The following is a 15598-nucleotide window of genomic DNA, read 5'->3' as shown; positions in this document are numbered from 1 at the left end:
AACACGGGAAACAACAGGTGTTGGCAAGGAGGCAGAGGAAGGGGAACCGTCTGACACTGTTGGTGGGAATGCAAACTGGTACAGCCACTCTGGAAAACAGTATGGAGGTTCCTCAAGCAGTTAAAATTAGAGCTATTCTAAAATCCAGAAATTGCACCACTAGGTATTTACCCAAAGGACACAAAAATATGAATTTGAAGGGGTACATGCACCCTGATGTTTATAGCAGCATTGTCAACAATAGCCAAATTATGGAAAGAGCCCAGATGTCCATTGACAGATGAATGGGTAAAGAAGACTTGGTTCATATATACAATGGATTACTACTCAGCCATCAAAAAGAATGAAATCTTGCCATTTGCAACGATGTGGATGGAGCTAGGGGGTATAATGCTAAGTGAAATAAGTGAGAGAAAGAGAAATACCATGATTTTGCACATATGTGGAATTTAAGAAACAAAACAAACAAGAAAGAAAGAGACAAACCAAAAAACAGACTCTGAACTCCAGAGAACACACCAATGGTGACCAGAGAGGAGGTGGGCGGGAGGATGGGGAAACAGGTGATAGGGACGAAGATGTGCACCTGTCATGATGAGCACGGGCTGATGTATGGAAGTGTTGATTCGCTCTATCATACACCTGAAGCTAACAGCACTGTATGTTAACTAACTGGAATTAAAATAGAAACATAAATAACTGACATAAAATAAAACGAAAGCCCTTGGACCAAAGTTGGGCACTCTCCTGCTTCCAACCAGATCCTATCATGGACCTAAAGTATGTAACATAGCCAAATGCTTAGAATCTGTTTGTTTTACTTCTCTCTTCTGAGGTTCAGATGAGCAAACACAGTGGACGTGAGAGCTGGGAGTAGGGGGGAGGCGTGCAGAGGCAGAGCTTTCTCACCCTTCACATGAGTCAGTTAAGGACAGAAACCCAGCAGGTGGGATGTGGTGTGACCCTGGGCACGGCGATGACAGATGGCACCTAACTCAGGTCTGCAAGATGGGCAGGATGACTGTGTATGTATCCACTTTGGGTAAGAAGAGTCTTCATGTTCTGGGTCTGATGAAAGGACTTAGCAGTAAGGGCTTTTTTTCTTTCAGCAGAACTTTCCTTCAAAGAGCCCCACAGTCATGACCACATCCATTTTGCACAAAATCAGAGTATTCTGGGATTCATTGGTATCCACATAACAGGGAGTCAGTTCTACCCCGAGGCATTCCCTGTGGCTAGCAATGTATTTGGGGAAGCTGTGTCTACTCTTAGGCCACTGGAGCTCCAGTTAATAAACGCATGAAGGATTACGATGTTTCGTGTGCTAGAGAGCAAATGATGGAATTCATGAATGAATGCTTCACTTATTTGGGTGGCTTCCTAACTTAGAGACCATGTCGACCATGAGTAAATGGCACCCCAATGGCCAAGAGGAGTCAATGGGCCTCTTGCAAACTTGCTTTGCACTCTTTTCTGCAAAAGGATTTTTTCTTCCCATTGAATACATCTGGACAATCAAAAGGAGAAAAGCCATACCTGTAGTATTCATCTCCCACAAAGAAAAGGGTCTTCTGCACATCCTTGAGATAGACGGCAGCATCTATTCGCTGGACATACCTTGGGAAGCCAAAGTCATAAATAGTTCGAGGAGGACCTTGCATTTGGAATCCTCTTGTTATCCAGTAGTGGGGGCCTGAAAACAGAAATCAGAGTTTACAAAAACTCTGTACCACTCGGCGGTGGACTTCACTCTTGAGGATTTCTAGGCAGGATCCCAAGTGGGAGTAGTTTATGGGAGAGTTGCCATGGCTGTAACCCAATATATAAGCTTTTATACAATGAAAACTACTCTGGAGGCAAACATCTCCAGTGATGCCTTAGGAAAGCACTAATTTTGATACAGCTGTGCCTTAAATTTCACACAGTAACTTTTTTCAAGATACTTTTCATGTGTATAACCTCATTTGAGTCTCATATATGCGCGTGGGAGAGAAGGGGCATGCGATACACAAATGCTGTGATGTGCAAGCTAGGGCTAGCCTTGGACCTTCATCCCTCAGCTTCAAGAAAAATACGCTAAAACGGACAGGTGCCACCTCTCGGACAGCGCCCGTTGGCCAGCCACTGTCCCGTCTTTGAGGTTGCTCAGAGCAGTTAGATAATTCCCAGTCACTCTAATAGAAAAGGGCTGGAGCCAGAGGCTGACACCGCGCCCACCTCCCAGAGTCGCAGGTGTCTTTCCACTCCCGCTGCTTGGGAGCACCGTTCTCCTCACATGGGGTTCCGTGTTGGCTTTTGTGGACTAGAGGCTCTCGGTAGGGTACGCCATGCCACCCTGAGGGGCAGGGACCGGGTCAGTAGCCCCGGGGTGCTGTCACTGACCGCGGTGTCCCTGGCTCTGAGAACACTGTGAGAGTCGTGGCCCTTGCTGCCGTTCTTACGGTACAGCAGAGCGGCATTTCATGCCGACCTGAGAAGGGGTGCCCGGAGCGCGTGCCACGGTCCCCAACCCAGCGCTGCCAGTGCTAGACGTTGCCAGCATGTGGGGCGCCGCGCCTGCCATCCTGCCCCCCACGGATCCGTAGGGTACCTTTGAAGAAGTAAGCGGTGCCCCTGTCGGCCACTTCGTAAGCCGCGTCCACGTTGGACATAAGCTGGGGGAAGGAGCTGGTGATGGTGCTGGGTCGGATCCCCGCCATCACGTGAACTTGCCGACGCCAGAAAATCCTGCGGGACAATCCACAAGAGCGAGGGTTGGTTCAGATCCTGTGTGGGACGGGGAACGGCGTGTTCTGCAAGCCACACTTCAGGGGCCGTTTCTCAACGCCTCCTGCCCTTGCCTCGTTTTTAAGGAGAGCGTAAGTGTTTGACCTTAGTATACAGTTCTTTTCCCTTTTGCTCTTTGCGCCTCCCTGCAATCCCCTTTCCTTCACTTACATAAGGACGTTCAAAACACAGAAGGATCCAGCCAGGAGTTAAGCTGTGTTTCACACATTTAAGCTGTGCCCCTTCCAGTCCCAGGATCCCTTGATATAAATGTCCTCTTCCCATTCTGATCTTTCGAAAACTGAATTCTCACAAAGATAACATACCATCCTGGGACGTTATGAGTATGACAATTGCACCAAACTTTTGTGGTTGGGAATTATTCCCAACGAAGCTGGCAAGAACATTAACAGTTATCAGTTATATCGAAAGTTATCTATTGAATCTATTGAAAGTGCTTCTATCCTTGAAATGGATGGCTAGTTAACAGAAAATCTGGTACACACAGATTAACTCAAGTTTTAGCAACTCATCCCTCCACTCATCCAAAATTATTTCCAAACAACGGTGGCAGTATCATAAGGGTATTGGGGTGAAATAGTCAATGTAAATGGGGTCCATTTTGAATTTTGGAAGTGAAAATCATTTTTATAAAATACAAGTTTACTTGACTCTGTAGAAAATAGACTCTATACATTAAAATAATTTGTGGATAGGGAAACTATAATGAATTTCGACATTTAATTTTCTGGGTAGTTACTATAGGAACTCATCAATCTTACGTTGAGTTTTCCTGTTCAGTTAATCTAGCAAATATTTACGGAGTGCCTGTCAGCAGGGACTGTGGTAGATGAGACACTGAACGAGACCCAGTCCTGCCTCAGGGAGCTTAGAACCCAGGAGTGCAGACAGGTGCGTGATTAGGCAGTTAGGATTACAATCAGACAGGACCAGTGCTACACAGTCAAGTTTAGGATGTGAACACAGAGCATACCCCGCAGGAGGGAAATTCCACCACATTCAGGGTTTTGGGGAAGGTGTCCCAGGTGGGGCCTTGTAAGCGGATGATGAATTTGAAAGAGCTTTATTGAGAGAGACATGTCTTCGTGCCCTACGCGGCATCATGACCGCCATGCTTTAGGAGACGTAGGCTTGAGCTCTAACTCTGACCGGCACCTCCAAGCTCAGTCTTACTGATCTCTTAGATGCAAATAATAATACCTGCCCTGTCTCAGGAGGTCATTCCGAGGATCCAAGGACAGAATGCACAGGAAAGTGATTAGAAACCATGAAGTGCCATAGAGCTAGATACTGTCCACTCTAAACATTATAATTTGCCCAGGCCTCACCCACCCGCTGACTGGGCACCCACCATGCACGATACACGGGGTGGCAGGCGTCCGTGGCAGGTGTGCTGGCCCGTCCCACACCCTACGCTTCACAGCCTGCTCTAGAATGTCTGTGTTAACGGATGAAACACCGAGGCTCAGGAAGGCTGGTGGGCCCAAAGGTCATGTGGCGGTTAGGGGCAGACAGAGCCGGCTTCGAAGGCAGCTGTCTCAATAATCATTTCCACCTGATCCCATCCCCTTGTTCATCCCGCCTTGTTATCTCCGCTTTCCTTGTTCATAGCTCGACCCCGTTCGTCAGATCTAGGCTTTTCTGAAGGCGTGAGGGACCGCTTGCCCCTTCTCCTTCCTCTCTGCCACCACAACATGAGCACCGGTCTGGGGAACCCCGCAGCTCTGGGTAACGAAAACAGATAAGCGCATCGTGTCCACAGCCTGCCATCTGATTTTTGATAACAATGCATTAATTGGGAACCTGATGAGAAATCCATAAGCAAGTGTCTTTCACTTAATTCAATACATGGTTCTGAAATGCTGACTCTTCCTGTCACTGCGCTGGATGCTGACCCAGGCACCGAGCTGCATTTCAGGGGCTGTGATGGTGGGGTGAGGAAGGCCGCAGGCGAGGCCCTATCTGAATCACGTCTCTGATGAGGTACGGCGACTTCCAGCTGCTTTCACTTCGGGCACCCGAACGCGGGGAAATATTTGCTTTCATTTTTCATTTAAAAATCGAAAGGTGGCTCTAGGCAAATGCAAACCCTTTCTTTCACTGGCAGTTAGGGCGTGGATGTCCCGCACCACCCAGTAGGAGAGCTGGGAAGACGTCATGATTAAGAGCTCCTGCACACCAGAAGTGTACTTTTGGAACTTTGCACACATCGTAGAATCTAAAATTCCTTTCCAAATCAACCCTGAGTTAAGACATGGCAGGAACTGTGAGGACTAAGGGGAAGTGGAGTGGTCATTCTAAGCCAAGAGTGATTTCGTGCCCCCAGAGACATTTGGCCATGTTTGCTGACAGTCGTGCTTGTCATCACCGGGAGTGGTCAGTGCTGTTGGCCTCCAGCGGGAGAAGCCAGCCACGGAGGCCACTCAACGTGTCCCAGTGCCTGGGACAACCCAACCCAACAAAGACTGGTCTGCCTCAGAATATCAGTAGTGCCAAAGTCAAGGAACCCTGGTTTAAACAGTGTTATGATGTATTAAAATGTATAAACTGTGCCCACAAGGTCGAAGAAAAAACTGTCCATCACTTACGGAACGTAGCACAGATTCCAGAAGAAATTGTAATCATGAAAATTTTCAATACTAATGGTGGGTAATGAACATACCCAGAGCATTTACAAGCTTGGCGCTTTGGTTACAAACATAAATGGGTTAAAATTGACCCAAAACCCCAAGTATAGCTTGTAACCTCCTAATACATCTGTAAATGGATGTAAAAAATAAGTAAAAAGAAAACCAATCTGTGAACTTATTGGAAGAGAGCAGCTGCGGGGTGTGTGGGAATGGGTCAATGGGTCATGGAGATCCGTGAGCACTTTATCGGAGGTCTGTCAGCTGATCTTTGATAAGGAGGGCGAGACAATGGTGCCTATTGATAGTAGGGATCTGCTGATTAGATGTTTAGCTGTGCTGTTTATCTCCATGCTCCCAGGAGCCATCGCTGTTCCTGGCACACAGTCAGGGCTCAATAAATACTCGTTGGCTCAATGAATGGGTGCCAGGGAGTGAAAGGAAATCATAAGATTACTGATTTTCATATTCTCTGAAATTTTCTATCTCTTTTCTCAAAGAACAGCAGCTTATTCAAGTTTGAGATTAGTTCCCTGGTAGCCTTCACCTGGGGCAGCCTCATCATTATCTGTCTTCCTGTCCTCTGGCTTACGGGGCGCCCGGCACACCAGGGGATGTGACCCACATTTGCCCAACTTCTGTTCTTCCTGTGTTGTCCCCAACCATCTTCACCCCCCACCTGTGTAAGGAGCCCGTCACCCCCTCGTTGCTGGACCGTCGGGGGATTCGGCAGGAGCCGAGGGGGGACCTTCACGGTTCATGGTCTTCAACCCTTTACTCTCCTGGACTCTGTTCTCGCTCATTCCGCTCCTTAGTTTCAGGGGGAGGAGGGATCTCTCTTCTTGCTGCTTATCTCTCGCTAGGAGCTCGAAGCCTGGTGTTATCATTGGATGTGTGGCCTTGTGTGAGTCACTCAATTTTTGAGACTTGGTTTCCTTCTTTCAAATAAAAGTGGGAATACTAATAATGTGTGTGCTAATACTTCGAAGGAGGAATTCAGACAATGCATCTGAAAATGTTTATAAGCTCTCGACTACTCTTACAATAATTCGTAGATACTCTGCAGAAAGACATGTTTTCATTCTACAGATGATCGGTGATCGGTAAGACTTAGAGTTTACCAAAGCACTAAGTGTCTTTCCAAATGTGCCTCACTGACATAAAAGTTTTGTCAGTGGAAACCGTGAAGTACAAACACTCGCAGTCTTGGCTGACACGCACTCATTCTGGGGGCTCACCAGCCAGGGCTGCTTAGGTCAGACGGCTTTGGAGGCCAAGACATCAAACCTGTCACTCATTTCATTGAGCCCCAGAGAAACACAGCTCGCAGAATTAAAAACCCAAACGTAGCGGTGCTTAAAAATAGTCAGAGCTGCACCTCGTGTTTCTCCCACTGGAGGATCCCGGGGACGCCCATGTGCAGAAGCCATAACCTGTGAAGGGCCCCAAACCTAGCCAGGAGGAAGGAGCTCAGAGGAGAGCAAACGAATCAAGGACCGTAACACACCCTCCGCCTCCTTGTCTGAATTCTTAATATATAACCCAGACTCCGTCTAAGTAATACACTGCCGCTTGTTGACTTTTCGTGATGCAGTCTTACAACCAGCGGAGACACGTCCCCAGGAGACCGAAGGAGGACGATGTCCCCCTCAGTGTGCGCTTTGCTCAATCCTGTGGACCCTCCAAATGCCAGATCCCGGAGTCCTGTCCCGGAGTAGGAGTGACGGATGTACTGTTCCTCCTTCCCCCAGCGCCTTGCACTTCCGTCTCTCCACCGCTCCTAGTCCTGTCTCCCAACATGTCCAGGTAGTTTCCAGTTTTGGAAACTCCTCCTCAGACCCTGCTGCCCGTTCCAGCTGTGATCCTAACGAACCTCTCTTTGTCACTAACACGGCTCTCAGGTGAATGGTCTGTATCACCATTTCCACTCACTCCCTGGACCTGGACGCCCCCTCGTGACTCCTCTGAAATGACACACGTAAATCGTCCTGGCCACTCTGTCCCTGTTCTTCAGTCCTCAGTCTGATGGTCCCAGCATCCCTTTCCAGATTGATCACTTTGAGGATTTATTTATTTATTCGAGAGGGAGACAGAAAGAGAGAGTGTGCATGAGCAGGGGGAGGGGCAGAAGGAGAGGAGAACCTCAAACAGCCTCCACACGCGGCCTGGAGCCCGACGCGGGGCTCAATCCCACGACCCTGAGATCACAACCTGAGCCGAAGTCAAGAGTCGGATGCTCAGCCGACGGAGCCACCCCGGCGCCCTGCACTGCTGATCCGTTTGGGAAAGCTCCATGAAGGGATCCTGTCTCCAATGCCAAGTGGGTTAAAGCTACAGCTGGGGAAGTAACGCTGGATCAAATGAGTATCTGTAACACGCGCAAGATTCAGCACGTTGTGAGCGATTGTGAAACGTCAGTTAGTATTATTAGAGTCTGTTTTCAGATCTTTACCTGCCTCCTCCGCGTGGGAGCTTCTAAAATCCATGAGCCTCCAGCTGTGGGCGCCCCTGAGCCCCGGCCCACTGCTACAGAACCCGCTAGAATCGTCACCGCCTTGAACGCGACACATCTAACACAGAGTTTCTGTGTCCAGCAAGTCTCCTTGACTTCCCGTCTGCTGTCTTTGACTCTTCCTTTGCACCATCTCCTGCACTAAAGATGGCGACTCCTCAGGACCCTCTTCATCCTCGTCTTCCTTTCCGACTGCATAGCCTTAAAAATGCTTTCCTTTGCTGATCGAAGATACACAACATCTTCCAAAACGTGACCGTTAGCTACTGACAGATATTTTGAGAAGAGAACAGAATGTGGACCAGCCTATCCAACGTGTTCGAGGCACGTAGATGGTCTAAGAACGTTCTTCTCCCTGTGGCTGTTTATCTGACTGGCAGGAGAGGGCCTGGAGCACAGGACCCGCTGCCCCGCGTTTTCCTCACAAACTCAAACACATACCAGTCAGAGGCTCGAGTTCCTTTGAGTTGAACTGCAGTGCTTGTCTGAGGTGGCCCAGTTCTGCATGAGTGACAGGATGGCTCTGGATTAGGACCCGGAGACCCGGCGGGCAGGCAGGAGCGTCTGCTGGGCTGAGACACAGACAGGGCGCACCTTTCTTCTCTCCAACATGAAGGATTTGAACACAGTCGGCTTTACACTTACCCCATGTGCAAAATGCTGTTATACTTCTGAGGTCTACCGCTGATTGTGATATTCTTGATTTTATGGGCAAAATTCAACTGGGTAAAACCCACGATCATCTGAGAGGGGCAACTACAGTTTGGAGTGGCTGTCGTTCTACCCACTCGCTTCGCCTCTTCCCTAACAGCCTGAGGAATGTGGGACAGCCATACTCTCCCACCGTCTACTGGAAAGAACCGATGTACGTGCGTTAAACGTACAGATACAGGTCCATGTAAGGGGTAGGTATCTGCAACTTTCACCGTAGTGTAGTCGATGCCCATTTGTCTTCAAACACAACGCTCGGTTGTGCCCGTGTACCTTTACGCGTGGCGGACAGCAGGATGCGGTCCCGGTGACCGGGAAGGGCGCTGTACCCTGTCCTGCTTTGGAAACACCCCGTGTGGAGATGACGCCCACTCGTGGGAATGTCTCCTCAACAGGTTATTGTTGGTGACGGGGAACTCCAGGCCGGACCCGAGGTCTCCCCGCTGCCTGCGGTTTGCATCGTCGCTGAGGGTTGAAAGAACTCTTTGTTCTTTGCCCAGGCTTCACCAGCACTCTGGGACTTTTTGGTGTTGGCTAGTAGGGATCAGAGCTACGGAGCATGGGATTCTTGCTGCGATGGCAGCTTGGGAGGCAGGAGAGTGGGGGGCCAGGGCTCCGGAGGGTCTTCGTGTGGCCGTGGGTCCCAGCTCCAGCCCTCCCTAGCTCCGTGTTCCAGTGGAAAGGGAGCAGTAATTCCTGCCTCACGGGGCCCTTGTGAGGGTGTGATAACCCAGTGCTTATCACAGTGAGTCCGGCTCCCAGGGAAGTCGCTGTGACATCAGAGCACCTCAGTCCAAAGAGGAGGAGGGGCTCGTGGGCCCGTGTGGAGCAGGCGGCGGAGCCGGGCTATCTAATGAAAAGGCATGAGATCTCCAACAAATCCGCATACTTGGCCTTAATCACGACCTCATTCCACTAATTGTGCTTTGTCTAGCTGCAACTGGTAAACTGGCCCAATTTGGCTTTCACCCATGACCTCCCTACACCACCGAAGACCGGATGCCAGTCTCAGCTTTACTTCATTCGAGTAAATAGTTGTAGCGGGTGTCTTTTTATTAATTCCCTTCTACCCAATGACAGGAAATAATATAACCAGTCAAACATTAACACTCTGTCTAGCTGGTCTACCAGGCTGTTTGCAGCATCTGTGCTCTCACCCAAAATGACATGGAAAGATTGTTGCCTTCTTTACTTCAAGCTTTACTTAGGCCTAACAATGGTGACTCCTGATATCACCCACATACCCAGGATTCCTTCACTTCTGCACATAGGCATGAATTAAATCCATATTATTTATATCTGTGGGTCTGCTATCGATCACTTAACTGATGGAGAAGACACCCAAAACACATGTGGCTTGAAGCTTGACCCTTTCCCACAACCTCATTATTGGAAGAGTAGCATCACAGGTAGGCCTCTCCCTGCAGACTTTTACTCCACAGCCTTAATTATCAAAATGCTAATAGATCTGTGATATTGTGATTTATAGTAGGAAATACATATCTGGTCTTTCTCCTGGTTTCTGGCACCCAGCCACTAAAACCTTCCGAATTTCCAGTGATGAGAGGGATAAAGGTGTCCTTTGTTAGGTCGACAAGGTGACTTACGGAAAGCACCTCCAGACGGGGGCGGTTACTGGAGGGTACAACCAGATAATGGGAGGGTTGGAACTTTCAGTCCCAACACCCACCTCACCCCCTTCAGGCAGGAGAGAGGGGATGGAGGTTGGATCAGTCGCCAACGGCCAATGATCTAATCAGTCATGCCTCTGTGATGAAGCCTCCATAAAAACCCCAAAGGAGGGGGTTTTGGGAATTTTCTGGGTTGGTGAACACATGCAGATGTGCCAATGGGGGGGTTTGCACCCAGGGAGGGCATGGAAGCCTTGCTCCCTTCCCCCATCCGCTGCTCCGGGCATCTCTGCCTCTGACGGTTCCTGAGTTACACCCTTTGAAGATAAACTTCATCTAGTGACTGAACGGGTTTCCTGAGTTCTGTAAGCTGCTCTAGTAAACCAGTCAAACCTAAGGAGGGGCTTATGGGAACCCATCAGTCAGAACTGGCATCTGAAGTGGAGGCCAGTCTTGTAGGACGGAGCCCTTAACCTGTGGGGTCGGCGGACGTTACCTCCGGGTGGATGGCATCAGAATTGAGTTGAACTGTAGGGCACTCAGCTGGAGTCTGAGAATTGCTTGGTGGTGGGAGGACCCCCCACATCAGAACTGGGGAGCAGAACTGTCCTGTCCCATGAGCACCGAGCCCTGTGAAACCTGAGGCTTCCCAGTGGCTGTCTGTGACCCCACAATCACTTTCTCCCAGTGGTGGGACAACCCTGCTGGTTCACACTAATTCTAATCAGTGAGAATAATGGTCCCTAATCCACTCTAGTAAGTGCCTTTTAACTGGGAGAATTTTTGCTGGATTTTTATTTCCCACAACATGACCCCAACAACTGTTCCTCACGTAATGATGCCTAACTTAAAATGAACACGGTCTCCACTTTCATTCCAGCTCTTGAACATAACCTTAGAACACAAAACATAAAATTCAGTTCTCCTTCACCCCTCTATGACTTTTCCAAACTCCTTGGGTTTTTTCCAATGATTACTCACCACCTCTCACCATTCATCAGTCTTTCAGCCAACAAAAAGCTAATATCGTTGTTAGTAGACCTACTTCAACTAGAAAACCTGTCACCAAAAACCGTTTCCTGTCTTCTAATGAAAACTTCCACATTAATTTCAAACCCAAAAGGCTTAATCAAATTATAATTCTTCTCTTTCCTTATTACACTAATCTTAAATTTACTTCTATTTAAGTTTCCTGAGTGATGTCCATGACAATAAAAATACTAAGAAAGATCACCCAGTTCTCCCACTGATCAACTCACACAGCTGGAAACACAGCTCTTCCTGCAGCACCGACCCTGAAGGTCCCAGCATCTCCAGCATCATGAGTTACTCAATCTCTTATGCCATTCAATTTATCTTAAAATTTATTTTATTTAATTAAAAATTTTTTTTTAGAGATAGAGAGTGCACGTGTGTGAGAGAGTGAGAGTGAGCATGAGCGGGGGAAGGGGCAGAAGGAGAGGGAGAGAGAATCTCAAGCAGACCCCCCGCTGAGTGCAGAGCCTGAGTGGGCTCAATCCCATGACCCTGAGATCATGACCTGAGCCGAAACCAAGAGTCAGACGCTTAACCAACTGCGCCACCCAGGCGCCCCCTCCTAAGCCATTAAATTTAAATACCAGCACCACCTCACCATCCTTTACAAGTCACAGAACTACGAAAACTTCTATTAATCAGTCCAAAAGAAACATTCCTAAAACTACGGTATTGGACCCTCAAAGCTCAGGGTATTCTCCAGGAGCTGTAGCTATACAAAAGCCAAGACCCGTCAATATTCCTCCGTTGTCTGGGCTGTCTGGCAGCTTGCTGACAGTTGAAAAGTCAAGGGACCTTGAGAAAGAGGGGCTTCAGCAGAGCGATGGCTTTGGAAGGAGCTACCCATCTACCCATCCATCCATCCATCCATCCATCCACCCACCCAGCCCCTATTACCGAATATTTACGGAGCACACACTGGGTCTCTCACTAGGGATACAGTGATGGACAGAACAGACAGCAGGTAAATCCGGGCTGATGTAACTCAGCCACTCAGTGCGACTCTTACTTCAGGACAGCACCTTGTTCCCTTTGAGCTTCTTTCTGCATCTGTGAATTCTCCCCGCAGCGAAAATGTTAGAAGTAGTGCCTCACGTGTCTGGAAAACACTGCGCCCAGGGCCACGCGCACGGTAGCTGCCCCACAGATGGTGCTTTTGGCCATTCTGTGTCTCCCCAGAGACCCGAGCCTCCCACCCTGTGCCACGCAGCACGGCAGCTCCGCCCGGCCCTGGCGTGTGGCAGCAGCAGGGACCCCGCCCGGCAGGGCCGCGCGGAGCCGGGTCTGTGGGACTTGGTGCCGCGTGCAAGGCTTACCGGTCCCGGAAGAGCAGCAGCTCCTTTCCCAGCATCGTCACGGCATCAAAGGAGAAGCTGGAGTCACAGAGGTCGGGGTTGGACGGGTTCTGAGGGGGTGCGTGCGGCACGGTGGGCTTTCCCAGGAACGGTTTCCGGGGTCCTAGGAGTCAAAGTGACTTGGTCAAAATGGCACTGGGAATCTAGTGGTGCCCCTTCCGCTCCAGAGGCCTGTTGGCCTGAACGGCGGGTGACAAGGTGCGTGGCTGTCTGTGGCAGGCGGACCCGTGTTTGAACCCCAGCTTTGCTAGTCGTGGAATTGCACGATAACCGGGCACATCTGTGAGCCTCTCCACTCCTCCGTTTCTTCATCTGCGACCGGGGTGGGAGGGGGGCGAGGACAGCACCTGCCTCGGCGGCCTTTGTGCCCAAGCGCGTCTGTGAAGCGCTTGGAGATAGAGCGTGGCACACGGTAACCGTCAAAACAATGGTATCTGTTATCTTGTCACACGTCACTCCTCTGATGGCTGCGGGGCTCCAAATCAGAGATTTTTTAAAGTTGCCACTTTTATTTATTTTATTATTTCTTGGTAATTAAATTCTTTGTTCTCAATACGGTAACTTCCCTGTGTATTTTCGTATCATTTTCATCTACTTCTGGGCCTCCTGCACGATAAGCCTTCTACCAGGCACTCGGGAATCACTGAGTTCTTGTGGCAAGGAGGTTCCCTGGAGGTCCGTGGCACCTTGTGCTGGGTCCTTCTGTAGGGCAGGGGCCTGCTCCTCGGGGAGAGCTGTGGGGGGTGTTCATCCCACTCCGTGCTCCTGGGGACCATCTGCCATCGACAGGATGTGCGCGGGGGCTGCCTGAGCCGTGGGCGCTGGCGGGTCCCTGCCCTTGAGCAAGTCCCCGCGGTGCCCAGAGGGAGTGAGGGACGGGGAGAACCCGCAGGAGAGAGGGATGGGTAAGCTCTGGGGTGGCATAGGGTCGGCAGTGGGGCGAGGCTTTGGGAAAGGATCAGAACCTGGAAGGTTGCCACGTCAGAAATGTGCTGCCGGTCTCTGAACACTTACTATGTGCCAAGCTGCCTGCTAAGGCATGCCTGTGCCTTTGTTCACCTGTGCAGAAATGGCCATGTCCAAACAGACGCTTCCCGTGACCGTGGCCATCGGCATGGCGGTGACCTTCCAGTACAGAAGGACCTGTAAGGGACAGGCAGGCACTGGGGCTCAGTCCTTCTCGGTGGCCCGTGGGAATAGCTTCCCCTTGGACCCTGGCCGCTTGGGGCACCGGAGCCAAGTTTGTACAATGGAGACGTTCACGGCCTTTGTCTCTGTCACTCAGAGGAGGAACAGAGGTGGCACGGACCCTGTCTCTGAGGTGGGTAGAGCTGGCTGAACGCTTCCCGGGATGAGATTTGTCTCCCACGCCCCCAGTGCAGTCTTCAGAAGAGTGTGGTCATCTCCAGGCGGGTTGGCCAACGCCCCCAAGGAAGGCGGGGCATCCGGGCTCTCCAGGCCCTTTTCTTGGCTGGGAGGATGCCGAGAGCCTCCGATGAGCGGAGGCAGAATAACCAGTCTCTGAGGCTAAGGGGACATCTGTTTCCTAGAGTGTCTGCCTTTGACCCCTGAAAGCAGAAGTGTCAAGGTCTAAGAGCGCTCCAGGTTCCCTCTCAGGAATTTGGGGGCCTGTCTTTCTGGTGAGGAAGGCGGGACATAGAGCTTCTAATAACTCTTCATTACCTTTGAAAGAATGCTAACTCCTGAGATAATTTTGATGATCTTGGGATGCTTACTGTCTTTGAGCCTCAACTTTCTCAGCTGGCCAGGGAGGGAAACACTGAACACTTAACAGGCTAGTCGCGAGGCTGGGTGAGATGGTGACTCACACGAGGTCTGTCTATGCAGCTAGCAGTGAAGCTATTAACATTACCCTTGCTGTTTTTAGGAACATAAGGTCGATTACCTACATATGGGTACGAACCATATGTAGGAACTGCAAAATACACGCATCCGCTCTTGCTACCGAAATTCTGACCTACACTCAACAAAACAAAAAACCCACCAAAACCCAGACAAATGATTGCGTTTTCTCTGGCTCTCGAGGGACCAATGTGCTCTGGAGGAAAGATGTACAACTGAATCGTGCGTCTTAGGACAGCAAGCTACCTTCATATCTGGTAAATAAGCTCTTCATAGAAGGGCACAGGTGGGGCTACTGTCCCCAGCTTGACCTTTACCTGTGCAGTAACCCCTGGCAACGCATACTTTCTCTAAGTTGGAGACTGAACGCCTGGAGCGTTTGGGGTTGGTAGCCAGAGAAGGGGAGTGATTGTACCGTACAAGGCCTGGATCCCCTTCACGTCGTCCTTGGGCAGGTGGAATCCATAGGGATTCTGGTACTTATATGTTGGGTACATCAGTGCTGAGGGGTCTGTGGAATGGGCCAGGCCCAGCGCGTGGCCAAATTCGTGGGCAGCGACGGTGAATAAATTGAAACCTATACAATAGGAGACAGAAAGAGACAACATTGACATGGGGTTTTGTTTTCAATATTTTCTGTCTTTACAGGAGAATTTATGCCCCAATCATAGTAAACTCATGTTCCTCTCATAGCCAGACTCTTCAAAGGTTGGCAGGTCCTTCTGTGCTGAGCTTTGCTGACGGTACTCTGACGCTCTCCCCCGTGGCTAGAAGGGGCTTTGCAGTGGGGAAGGGTGGAAATGTCAATCAGTCCATTTGTTCCCTGTCAGCAATGCTCCATGGGTGGGTACAGAGGGGCCTAATTACAGCCAGCAGGGGCAGTGAGACCCAGGGTAGGCCGCAGAGACTTCACCAGCTCCCGGCTAGGACACACTATCCCCTGTCGTCCACACACATTTCACAGGGAGGACTTCCAGATGACGGGCATGACATCCTGGGACTTTAAAACCCAGGCCCCTCACACTTCTCAGGAGAGTACGGATTTCCTCAGGTCATCTCTGAACAGAGCCTATTTCC

General features: G+C 50.1%; 1 protein-coding gene across 1 annotated transcript in view; it reads right to left on the bottom strand.

The window, feature by feature from the left end:
* Positions 1–15598, bottom strand: part of MMP20 (matrix metallopeptidase 20) — a 45582-nt gene that overhangs the window by 17396 nt on the left and 12588 nt on the right. Inside the window, exons 5-8 of the mRNA XM_008690151.1 lie at positions 14937–15098; positions 12620–12761; positions 2591–2727; positions 1537–1693 (exon numbers count right to left, since the gene is read on the bottom strand). Coding sequence (XP_008688373.1) covers positions 1537–1693; positions 2591–2727; positions 12620–12761; positions 14937–15098 — 598 coding nt within the window. The remainder of the gene's footprint in view (positions 1–1536; positions 1694–2590; positions 2728–12619; positions 12762–14936; positions 15099–15598) is intronic.

This window comes from Ursus maritimus, unplaced genomic scaffold (genome assembly GCF_017311325.1).
Source record: "Ursus maritimus isolate PB19 unplaced genomic scaffold, ASM1731132v1 scaffold_16, whole genome shotgun sequence".
Taxonomy (NCBI): domain Eukaryota; kingdom Metazoa; phylum Chordata; class Mammalia; order Carnivora; family Ursidae; genus Ursus; species Ursus maritimus.
Note: the sequence above shows the minus strand (reverse complement) of the source record. Positions and strands in the feature narration are given on the sequence as shown.